This window comes from Crocodylus porosus, unplaced genomic scaffold (assembly GCF_001723895.1).
Source record: "Crocodylus porosus isolate Cpor-Errol unplaced genomic scaffold, CroPor_comp1, whole genome shotgun sequence".
Lineage (NCBI taxonomy): Eukaryota > Metazoa > Chordata > Crocodylia > Crocodylidae > Crocodylus > Crocodylus porosus.
In genome coordinates this window covers 44,994,185-45,006,928 of record NW_017728949.1, presented here as the reverse complement: position 1 = coordinate 45,006,928, position 12,744 = coordinate 44,994,185, and the positions used below count along the sequence as shown (strand labels likewise).

General features: G+C 43.2%; 1 protein-coding gene across 1 annotated transcript in view; it reads right to left on the bottom strand.

Moving 5' to 3' along the window:
• Window positions 1-12,744, bottom strand: part of ABCB11 (ATP binding cassette subfamily B member 11) — an 83,085-nt gene that overhangs the window by 31,623 nt on the left and 38,718 nt on the right. The window contains exons 12-16 of the mRNA XM_019554636.1: window positions 7,408-7,521; window positions 4,841-4,951; window positions 3,802-3,927; window positions 1,342-1,545; window positions 51-221 (exon numbers count right to left, since the gene is read on the bottom strand). Of these exons, the coding sequence (XP_019410181.1) occupies window positions 51-221; window positions 1,342-1,545; window positions 3,802-3,927; window positions 4,841-4,951; window positions 7,408-7,521 (726 nt within the window). The remainder of the gene's footprint in view (window positions 1-50; window positions 222-1,341; window positions 1,546-3,801; window positions 3,928-4,840; window positions 4,952-7,407; window positions 7,522-12,744) is intronic.

Here is a 12,744-nt window from a genome sequence, read left to right as displayed (position 1 = left end):
CAAATGTATTCATGCCTCTCTAAACTTGATTACCAGCATAAAAAGCAAACCTTATGAAGCGCTTCATGGACAATAGCTTCACTTTCGTTGTCCAATGCTGATGTTGCCATATCCAGTAGCAGGATTTTTGGGTTTCGGACAAGGGCTCGAGCAATAGCTATCCTTTGTTTCTGACCTCCGCTCATCTGGTTTCCACCCTCGCCCACATGTGTATCAAATTGCTGAGCAGAGGAGAAAATTAGAATGAATCATATAGTGAAGGGCTTTGCTTTGTTCCCATTGAAATCAGTGTTCACACTTCATAGGAACAGGAGGAAGGAATAGGCCTGAGAGGAATAATAATTTCTGAAAAACCAGTAGTGTTAGAACTTGTTCTGCCCTCCATACAGAGGCCCCTACATATTCAACAAAACCCTTCCTCTTAAATAGGGAGGCTTACACTACCTTTTGACCCAGAGCAATTCCATCAGAAAGAGCTGTAACATAGGTGAAAAATCTTCCCTCTCCCCATCTCTCGTGGTGACCTACTAGCAAACTTTGCAGCACCCCAGGCTTGTTTCAGAATGTCAGACGCTCATCTGGCTTTACATGATTCACATGCATTGTAGTACACCAATATCAGGTATACGGTGCTGCTTTGTTTCTGTCAACACTTAAGCTTGGTCTACACAACAGACTTTTGCCAATGTAGCTATATTAGCTAGAGGTGTGAAAAGATCCTATACATGAGGCAGATATGCTAACCAAAGTGGCCTTTTGCCATCTTAGCAAATGTAACTGAAGATGATATAACTATGACAGCTGAAAAACCTCTCCAGCAGTATGCATGCAATTGCCACTGAAAAGCTCAGCTGACATATCTACATCTGCATAGCTATAGTAGCAGAATCTTTGTAATATAAGCAAGCCTATAGGTGAGTGTATAGTTTGTGTGTGGTTAGCCTGGGACATAAACAGCTAGGTGGAACTGCATGACCTTATTTCTGTAGTATTACCCCAAATTAGAATCTCCTCATGCTCACTTAAAACCAAATCCTGTCTTTCTTCTACTGCACTTCAGGGAAGTTCATGTTAAAAAGACTTTCTGCTACGGCCTATCTAACCCATCCAAGAATCTAGGAAAGCAGCTTAGGATGATAAATTTGTTATCACATGTAACTAATTACACCTGTAACTTTCTCATTTGTTTTCACTTTGAGCCTCTGGGACAGCTACAATTCAATTTCTACCCAACCATTTGAGTACTCAACAGGTTGTAGGAGAGAGAGAAGGAAAAAGGAAATTCCGCGCCCTGTAAAATCCATCCAGATCTGCTAAAAAATGTTAACAGGCACAATTTACCTGGGGCAGATCCATGATGAAGTTGTAGGCATTGGCCTCCCTGGCTGCTTTGATGATGTCTTCCATAGTTGCTTCATCTCGCCCATAACGAATGTTCTCTGCAATTGTGGTAGCAAACAGGACTGGCTCTTGCTCAACAATACCAATCTGTGAGCGCAACCACTTAATATTAAGGGAGCGAATGTCATGGCCATCCAGAGTAACCTACAGAACCACATAAATTGAAATGGAAAACCAGTCAATGCCATTCTTGTTTCCAATTCAAATTTCATACTACTCAAGTCTATGGTCTTAAATGAAGTTATTCCTGCATCCCCCTGGGGTAAGAAAGAATAGAAAGAAAGGATAGAATCATTCTTGTTTACACTTTAAGCAATACAATGAAAAATAAAATTAGATAATAAAAGAACAGAATCACAGAGCCACACAACAAGGCCAGCATCCAGGCAGCCCAACCTCCCTGCCTAGACCAACACCAGACTCACAGACATACTTATGCACACCAGTACCTCACACTGAAAAAAATAAAAATAAAAAATAAAAATTCAAAGCTGTGATGGAGGGCCTTGTTCCCTGCAAGAACAGGCTGCAAGCAGGCACAAACATCCCTCTTTTCACTGCCACAATGATGCTCAGCCCCAGAGATACAGTGTAAGCCTCTAGGGCTGCTGGCTTCCTCACTGCACTGGCCTCAACAACCTCGGCTGCCCCAAAATTAAAATTTAAAAAAATAAAGGACATTTTGGCTGTACCAAATTCCTCTCTCTCAGAAACAACCTGAATGCTCAAATTGAGGTGTCTAAAATACCTGGAACTCAGTGTGGCCACACCAAGTTCTGCAGCTTTAAGCCTCACAGTCCTAGCACTGGTCTGATGGGTTCTGGGGCACATCTCAGCTTGACATACGGGAAGATTCAACCTAATAAGAAATTATGCTTTTCCTTATTAGGCCTCCAGAATCTTCATCAGAATTGATTTTCTAGATGGATTTACAAAACATATATTTTCTATAGGAAACATTTCTCAGAAGATATCTATTTTCTTCCGAAAAGCTGAAGTAATGGTTTTTTGGCTGCATGCCTGGAAAACTGTTCTCATTTTCACGGTCTATCTGCAAAAATATATCCAAAGTTGGATTTTTTCACAGAAGGGATTCCTGCTTTCCAGCCAGCAATTCTCATTAATTTGGATGCTTCCATGTGCCTGCATTTCTAACACCTACCTCCCTGTGTTAGGTTATAAGAACCAATTATCATTTTTAATAGAGCAGGTCAACATTTTCATTTGTTTCCAGGGGATTCTTGGGGTCCAAAATCAACCTTTATCTAAAAATGTAGATGTCATTTTTTGTCATTTTTGTTTCTTTCAGGATCTCCTTTTTCCTCTCCAACCCCTGTCCTTTTTCCAATTTCCCTCTTCTCCCCTTCCTTTTTTCAAAGACACAGTGAAAGAAAGAAGAGAGGAAAGGGGAGGAAAGAATAAAGAAAACCAAAAAGTGCTGAAAATGAACATGTTCAAAACCAGGATCTTTATAAAGATGTTCACAAAAAAATGGACAAAAAAAAATCATTCCCTTTCAAAAACTGGGCAATGAAAATTATTTTTCTTCATTTTTAATCTAAGTTATAAAACATTTCCAAGTTATAAAACACCATCAGATTCCCAGATGAACAGTGCTATATGAATATAGAACATTCTGACTATTATCATTACTACATAAAGAAATCATGGAAATACCAAATGTAATACGACCGATTTCTTACATGAATTAATCCAAATAATGACTTGTATATACTAAACTGAATATTGGCCTTTTGTCATGAGATACAGATCAACGTTTATGTGGTTTGCACTAAGGACATTTATAAACTGAACCTTAAATGCTGTTGGTAATAACATGCAGCTAATCCATTCAGCACATATTGTAGCAATACAGGAAACCCTTGCTATTCACGGGTTTGCATTTGCAGTTTCAAATATTCGCAAATGCCAAACCCACTTCTTAAATACACTTACAGGAGCTCCTTGAGAGCCTCACGCTTGCCACCGCTGTGCTCCTGCCGCCACCAGTGCAGCCATGCCTCCCCCTACCCCCCGGCCACCGGGAGCACTGCGGTCATGAATGTAGTGCCTTATTCGCAGATTTGCCATTCATGGGGATCTCGAGAACATATCCCCCATGAATGACAAGGGTCTCCTGTATTATGAGATAATGGTTAAGCGCTTAATGTTACATTTCCCAAACTTGGTCAGTTCAGGATTCTCCAACATTGTTCTAAAAGCGTAAGTACAGTTCCTGGCCTGAAAACAGAACAAGACAAAACAAGACATTCTGCTTATCTCTTACCCACTGATTTTAGTAATGACTATTTTAAAAACACCTTGACGAAAAATCTTCTCTTAACTTTGAGTGAAAAATATGATACCCTTCAAGTGAAGGGCAAAGTGACATAATCTCACCATTCCTTCACTAGGGTCATAGAATCTCTGGATAAGCTGCACTGCAGTGCTTTTCCCAGCTCCACTTGGTCCAACGAAAGCGGTTGTCTCCCCTGATTTAATAACCATGTTGAGGTTATCCAAAATCTGAAAACATAAAAGGAACCATGCATTTCTGGAGTCAAACAGGTGCACTCCTTCACCCTTATTATGAAATGGACAGTAAGAAAAAAAAAAGTAACCAAAATATTTTAAAATAATTGTAAGAGTTTATAAGTATACATCATGTATGGGATTATGTCCCAGGAAGAAAATACAAACAATTCTGATTTTGGTCATGCTTGATTGTCATTTAAGTCAACAGGACCTGAACTTGTGCATACTAGAGATTAATTTCACCTGAAATACATTTTGCAGAACACAGCAAACCTACAAAAAGAATACTGCATAGCTAGGGCGAGTGCCTGAAAAGATCTAAACATTGTTTGCACCAAAAAGCTAGTATGAGAATCAGGTGTCATACGTAATAAGCTCCTGTTCCTAAAATAATTGCATGCGTTCTCTTGCTTGATAGTGTACCTTCTAAGGAGAACGTGTCCATTTAAACACAGCAGCACTGAAGTAGATGTGCAGGTAATGTTCATGTACTGTAAGAGCTAGGCAGAGGTACAATACATTGCATATCTCTAAAGCAATTGAAGTTACATGATAAAATGAACTGAGCAAAAAGATTTTATTACCTTGTGCCTTTTTTTGTGCACATTGCTAAAACAGTGCAATTCATTACAAAGGAACAGTATTGCTCTAAATTCATGTTCTTCAGAAAGGAATTTGCATAGCAATGGATGTGTCAGAAAGAGAAAGCAATGGGGTAAGCTGATTAAAAGCCATAGTAAGTTCTAATACTGTTGACACTAAAATGATTAATAGCCCAAGTTTAAACAAAGGGCTTGTGCTTTTGAAAAACATACTCTAATGGAGTTTAGAAATTACTCGCTAAAACAGCATATTGTAATTGCTTATGCTCAAATTATTCACAGGAGAAATGATGAATTATTACCTTTACTTCTGGCCTGGATGGGTAATAGAATGTTACATTATGGAACTCAATTTCACCTTTTACTTTATCCAGTTTGTAGCCATTCTCTGACATACTGTCAATGGTAGGTTTCTAGAATAGAATTTAGCATGTTATTTATTTGTTGTTAAATAATTGATCTTTTGCGGCAGTTCATAAATTTCCCTACCATGTTACAAAACCATGAGCATTCAGCCTGAACTGCTCTGAGATATACTCAAGCAATGGAAGCCTGCTACAAAGCATGGAGAAGAATAACATTCTAGGCCAAAATAACAATGCATTTGTCATTGGTGAGTAACAATGGAAAGAAAAATGAATGCTGTATTCATTTTAGCCATGCAGCCAACTCTTTCATTGAATCACTTGACTTGGAAAAATCTATTAATAAGGCTGGTTGTTTATCATGGCAAGACATGAGAAAAATCATAACTAAGGGCATGGACAAAAGAACCATTTATTATAGGTTAAGAAAGAGCAGGACTTTACAATGGTAGCTTAGCCATCACTGAATGACAGATAAATTACCATTTAGGATCCACTTATTATAGGTAAGAGCATGCATAAAAGCAGTTACTGTTTAGCAGTTGCCACACAGGAAAGTCCGGCCTCCTTACTCCCTGCAGTAAATTGTCAGTCTATCCATTCAGGGAATAGGCACAGAACATTATGATTTAATTATTGGTTAATTACTCTGCCACAAATCAGGAGTAACTTCAAGGAAACCAACAAAACCATATCATTTAATGTAAAGGATTGGAGGCCCCAGGTCTTTATATGAAGTCATAGTTTGGAGCTGGAAATCATAGTGATCACAAACATACAGTTTTACCCAGTAGCTGAATTTGTGACTGCCTACAAACTCATCAGGGGAGATCAACAGCAAATAGGTAGAGCCCTTTTCTCCCCACCACTACCTGGGGTGACAAGGAACAATGGTAATAAGCTGATGGAGAAAAGGTTTAGGTTAGAGATCAGAAGGCAATTTTTTACAGTTAGGGTGGCCAAAATCTGGAACCAACTTCCCAGGGAAGTGGTCCTCGCCCCTACCTTGGGCATATTCAAGAGGAGGTTGGATGATCACCTGTCTGGGGTCTTGTGAACCCAGCATTTATTCCTGCCTGTGGCAGGGGGTCAGGCCAGATGATCTGTTCAGGTCCCTCCTGACCCTAGCTACTATGAAACTATGAATACTGAGAAATACAATAAGAGTAAATTTTTATCTACCAAATGGGCTATATGTTCTGTACCCAAGAAACAGATGCTTTGAGGTGGGTTAGATGAGCTGTTTTGGCTCTGAAAGTGTCAGGGAAGAACTTATTATTTTCCTGCAAAACTTTTTACTATTGTGAAACATAAAATTTGAAAGTGTAAACTGACATGGCTTTCTTTGAGACTGAGGTGCCAGAAACCTAGATTCTCTAAAGTAGGTGTGTTAAACATAAGGCTTACTGGCCAGATTAAGCTTGTGGGGCTCCTGCAGGAGCTGGAAAGTGAAAGGTGGAGTCTACCACTAAATTCCTGCATATGGAATACAGTTGGGTGTTGGCTTTGGAGGAGTGAGCAATGGGTGTGTTAATCCCTGTGGCTTATGAATATGTGACAGCTAATGAAACTGCCACTCACCCTGCCACTGGAGTTGGGTCTGGATCCAACCTGCATAGAGCCCTGCAGTCTAGGAGTTTACCACCTAATAAGTACCTAATTCCCTTTGATATTACTAGATTTCATCACATTCCTATTTAAATCAATAGGAAACAGATGCCTAAATACTTCTGAGGATCTATGCTTAGCTGCTTACATTACCTTTGTAAATGGGATTTGTCTTTTGACTGCTTCTGAAACATCATTTATTTGAATTTAGAAAAATATCTGTAGATCCTTCTCCTATGCCCTTTTAGCTGACTTCAAAGTCTTTGGCTTTTGGATCAGGCCTTGATGCCTCTGTGGTAACTAAACACATATAAACTAATATAAATGGTTGCTAAAAATATCTAGCAATAACTCCCAGCCCTCAACAATTTCTCTGTGGCCTAATTAAAAGGATTTAATCAAGTGCTTTCAATTTGGTAAAGGATGTTTATAGAAGCTGCAGGCCAAGTCTTTGTCTGCATTTGAGTTTTCCTTTCTTGTCTAAACTGAAAAAAATGCTGAGAGAAAGAGCCTCATCTGCTGGAGGCTGCATGGCCCAGTGACATTGGTCAAGCTGCATCCATTTATGCCAGCTGGAGATCTGGCCTGAGCTCTGACTACAGGATTAACACCCTCCACTGTGCCTTTGGCTTTAACTCCTGGTTGACTGTGAACAGTACTTATGAAAAAGTAGGAATAAATATTAGTGTTTGTGCTAGTGTAAACCCCACTTGCAGAGTTGATTAGGGGCACTAAAAATTTCTGTGCGTGCAGCTGCATATTTTTTATTGCAGTAATTTTTTCCTTAATTATCCTCATATTTTTTTCATTAATATTGTTGACAAAGCCTACGGTGCTTGAAGCTTATCTAATTATTTTTCACAGCTGACTGAGAGCTCAAGAAGTTCATTACTTACTTCATCTATTGTCTCAAAGATGCCTGTTGCAGCCCCGCGTCCAGTGGCAAAAGCTTCCAAACAAGGAGAAGCTTGACCGAGATTTAAAGCACCTATTAAGACTCCAAAGAAAACCTGAAAAAGACACAGAAGACTTTAAATAGCCTGAAGTGGGCTTTTTATATACCTTACAAAACAACCTGGTATAGAATCTGGCTAGCAGCTAGATATAGGCTGGACATGTTGGAGACTGGCAAGCAGAAGAGACACTTAAATCACTTGAGAATGTCAGAACAGCATGGCAATGAGTTCCTATGTCTCAAGTTTTAAAAGCAGCATTAAGTAGTTGTATGTTTAAGATAAATGACTAGCAGCAGCTTTGAACCAAAACCCTTGTGTCTGGAACAGTGTGGATGTCCATGTGAAGATTGATGGTTGTATGACAACTGAACCTGGAAACCTTGCTGTGAAGGTAGGTTCTAGCCACAGAGAGTCCTTCCTCCTCCTGATGGAAAAGTAGTGCATGTGAAAATGAATGCCCCTACTGCACCTGCCTATGCTTAAGCAATAATAGGATGGGACAGTACCAAGCATCTTTGCAGAATGCTGTAATATTGTCAAGGATTGTATCTGAGATGTTCCATTACTGCTGCATCATACTATGTTTCTCCTCTGGTTTTCTATACAAGTGCTTTCCTGAGCCCTACCCAGTGAGTTTCTCCCAGTTCACCCCCAAATGCTAGCCAGAAAGCAAAGGAGTTTGTTTCCTGGTCACGCCTTTCTGAAAATCCCAGGAAACTCTCCTTTGGCTCCAGATTTCAGATATTATGACACAAAGGGATAATCACTAGAGAATGCAGAAAGCTGAGAAGAGGGTCAGGGGGTTAGAGGCACCATGCTCCAAGACAGGGCATGTGTAGCTGAGTCCAGAATACTGAAGGAATCAGTTAAAACTTGATTTCTTTGAGACCTGCAGATATTCATGACCTTTGGATATTGGGTGCTAAGTTTATTTAGGCTCCTAAGTTTATATTATATGTGCCACTGTAGAGATCCCACTCCAATTATGTTGGTAATTTTGATTGGTATTGTGGAGCTGAAATATGGGACACTGGAAGAAAAATAAGTCTTTTTCCTTCACTGTTCTATTATACATAACTACAATGCAGTCATGTTAATACATTATTTACATGGTTTTATTTCTAGGTGCAGGGTAGCAATATATTCTAGTTCAACCTTGTAAATATTTTTCTCCTTACCTACTATAGAAGTTGCCTTCCTTAGAATTAAAAACTTTCTTTCCAGGACTTACTTTGATTTATACCATCCCTTCTGGACTGCTATCACCAGAGAGATAATTTGACATATATCAGATATTTGCTGTCTCATATGTCCTTTGGTTTTACCTTTCATGCATTTTTACTCTAATATGACCAATACATTTGGAAATAAAATAAAAATGTTAAAAGGAAGGTGCATAACTCCTTAAATTAGTTTGGCAATTCCTGTGGAATTCTACCAAAAGGCAGTCAAGGACTCTCAGTCCTATGAATTAAGACAGGCAGGCAGTTGTGAAGGACATTCCACCAAGGGTGTAGCAGGTAAGTGGTATTGCCATAGAATAATGAACATTACTCAGTGCCTAATTCTCTCACTTAGATCAGCATAAATAAAGAGTAATTCTGCTTCCAAAGCAGGGGAAAATGCACCTGCACTAATTAGCTCAGCCAAAAATCAAGACTTATTATCCTTGGAGTAGTGCCATGCTAATATGGTTATATTGCTTCTGGTTCCAGTACTAGCCCATGAAAAGCAAGCACAAGTATCTCTGCCAAGTGATGCTTTGTGCTGTGTAGACTTTGGTGTGCAGATTAGTATATTCAAAGGTGGTACTGGGTGAGTATCTATGTGGGCATTAATATGGAGCAAAAAATATGATGTAAATTCACACCCTAATTTGATGCCTACTATTTTTTTCATTTAGACAACCCCTGAGGCAGTTAAGCTGCACTAATTTTAGGATCAAGGATAACAAGAAATCCTTTTTTAAATACATAGTGGGTAAAAAGAAGGTTCCTGGTAATGTGGGGCCTCTGCAGGACATGCTAGGAAATCTGGTGGTCTCGCCAGACGACAAAGCTAACCTATTTAACAATTTCTTTGCCTCCTTTTTCTGAGTAGGGACCAGGTCATCCCCCCCACTGGGATCCCTGTTGGTCCCAGGGGAGGCACAGCCAGGCCCAGGGTCAGAGAGGACCTAGTCAGGGAACTTCTGGTGGGACTGGATGTGTTCAAATCAGCAGGTCCTGACGATCTCTACTTGAGAGTGCTGAGGGAATTAGCAGAGGGAATTAGCAGAGCAAGGTGCCAGAGGACTAGAAAAGGGCCAATATGGTCCCCATTTTCAAAAAAGGGGAGGAAGGAGGACCCAGGAAATTATAGGCCTGTTAGTCTTACCTCAGTCCTGGGGAAGCTCTTTTGAGAAAATTATCCAGGTGCACATCTGCGAGGGGCCAGCAGGGGAGCTTATGCTTAGGGGCAACCAACATGGGTTCAGTAGAGGCAGGTCCTGTCAGACCAACCTGGTGGCCTTTTATGACCAGGTCACAAAATCTTTGGATGCAGGTGTCACAGTGGACATAGTTTTTCTGGACTTTAGGAAGGCCTTCAGCACTGTCTCTCACCCCATTCTCATTAAAAAATTAGGAGATTGTGGTGTCATGCCTACACAGTCAGAAGGGTCGCCAATTCGCTGGAGGGCCGCACCCAGATAGTGGTGGTGGATGGGTCATTTTCGACCTGGAGGGATGTGGGCAGTGGGGTCCCCCAGGGTTTGGTCCTTAGGCCCCCACTGTTCAATATCTTCGTCGGTGACTTGGACGAGGGGGTGAAAAGCACCTTATTCAAATTCGAAGATGGCACTAAGATGTATGGAGAAGTGGGCATGATAGAAGGAAGGGACAGGCTGCAATTGGATCTGGACAGGTTACAGGGGTGGGCAGATGAGAATAAAATGGGACTCAATACTGACAAGTGTAGGGTACTGCACCTAGGGAGAAAGAATGAGCAGCATACCTACAGGCTGGGGAACTCCCTTCTCATCAGCGAAGAGGCAGAAAAGGATCTTGGAGTTTTCATTGATGCCAGGATGAACATGGGCCGCCAATGTGGGGAGGCAGTCAGGAAGGCTAACCGCACCTTATCATGCATCCGCAGATGCATCATGAGCAGGTCCAAGGAGGTGATCCTCCCCCTCTATATGACATTGGTCAGGCTGCAGTTGGAGTACTGCATCCAGTTCTGGGCACCGCACTTCAGGAGGAATGTGGACAACATGGAGAGGGTCCAGAGGAGGGCCACTCACATGATCAAGGGATAGCAGGGCAGGCCCTACGAGGAGAGGCTACAAGACCTTGGAAGCCGGGAGCAGCAGAGAGAGGAGGGATCCAGGCACGTGTGTGTCCCGCACGCACATTTGCCCCCTTACCGGACCTGGGGCAGAGGCGAACGCAGCAGCAGCAGCAGCAGCAGCAGCAGCAGCAGAGGCGAACACAACAGCAGTGGGGGCAGCAGCAGCTGATCCCCCTAAGGTAAGTGGAGCAGAGGGACCGACACAGCTGAGCCAGATCTGGAGGGGAAGCCCCCTGGATCCCTCTTAACTGAGCCAGTAGGGAGCCACGCTCCTGAGCCATGCAAACAGAGCATGCAAACAGGCGCATTCTGTAAGAGCGCGCCAATGTTTGTGTCAGCGTTCACGCCGGCAGGCAAGCAGGAAGGGCCAGGAGGGAGACTCCTGCTAGCACGGGGCAAAGGCACCGCACTCAGCCAGAAACAGGCAGCAACTACTACGATGGTGTCGACACGGAGTGCTGCCAGGGCCCCTGCCCAGGGGGTACAGCCTTCCTGGGGCTTGTCTGAGGCCTCCACCCAGACAGAGCCCATGGAGGGGTTGGCGTCCTCCCACCCCCTGGCCTGTGGGAGTTGCCCAGCAAGGCCTGGGGGGGCAGGGACTGGGGACCTCCACACCTGTCCTGCAGGCGCCCACCTTAGGGCCCTGGAGGCGCAGGTGAGGGAGCTCCAGGAGGAGGTTAGGAGGCTGAGGGGGATCAGGGAGGCAGAGGAAGAAATTGACCTCAGATATTTTCTTTCCCTGCAGGGTTATGCACCCAAGGAAGATGCACCTCAAGAAGTGCCCTCCACTGCTAAGTGGCAGATGGTCACCTCCCGAACCAGGGCTGCTCGTAACACAGCAGTACCAGTTCCTCCAGTCCGGCTGGAGAACAGGTATGAGGCCCTGGCAACTCTGGAGGAGAAGGAAGGAGAGGAGGAAACCAGGGAGGAGGCAACTCCATGCTTTCCATGTCCCAAGCAGGCCGAAGGAGATAAGCAGGCCAGAAGGAGAAAGCATAGCATGATCATCATAGGCGACTCCATCCTGAGAGGTACAGAGGGCCCCATCTGTCGCCAGGACCCCTCGGCATGTGAGATCTATTGCTGACCTGGAACAAAGATTCAGGACGTGAAAGGGATGATCCAAACTGTGATTCAGCCCACCGATTACTACCCTATAGTCCTAGTCCATGTGGGTACTAATGATGCGGCCCGGAGAAGCCCTGATCGCCTGATGGAGGACTACCACGTTCTGGGGTGCGTGCTAAAGGAAATAGGCACACAGGTGGTTTTCTCTTCTATCCTACCAGTGAGTGGACATGGAAGACGGCATGAAATGTGCATCGCAGAGACCAACTGGCAGCTTTGGGAATGGTGTCTCAAGGTAGGCTTTGGTTTCCTCAACCATGACCAGCATATCACAACAATAGACATGCTTGGATGGGATGGGCTCCACCTTTCCCCTAAAGGTAAGCATGTGTTTTCTTCTAGGTTGGTGGACCTCCTCCGGCAGGCTTTAAACTAGGCTCGTTGGAGGAAGGGGAAGACGAGGGTGGAGGAATCATCGGACTGACAGACCAAGCAACACCCACAAGTACAGTCCAGCCTAGACCAATGAGTGAAACATATACACAGGTAAGCGACGGGGGCCAGGGCAATGCTGTGATTAGGAGGCCAGTGCACATATCCACAGGAGGCCTCAAATGCCTCTATACAAACGCTCGTTGTATGGGAAACAAGCAGGAGGAACTCACCCTCTTGCTAGCTGACACCAACCCAGACATAGTGGGGATCACTGAAACGTGGTGGGACTCAACGCATGACTGGGGGGTGGCTGTCAAGGGCTATAGGCTGTACAGGAGGGACAGGCTAGGAAGGAAAGGTGGGGGCGTGGCACTCTACATTAAGGAGGAATACCCATCCTCATCAATTAATAAAGAATCAGAGGAAGGGCACTCTGAAGTGCTT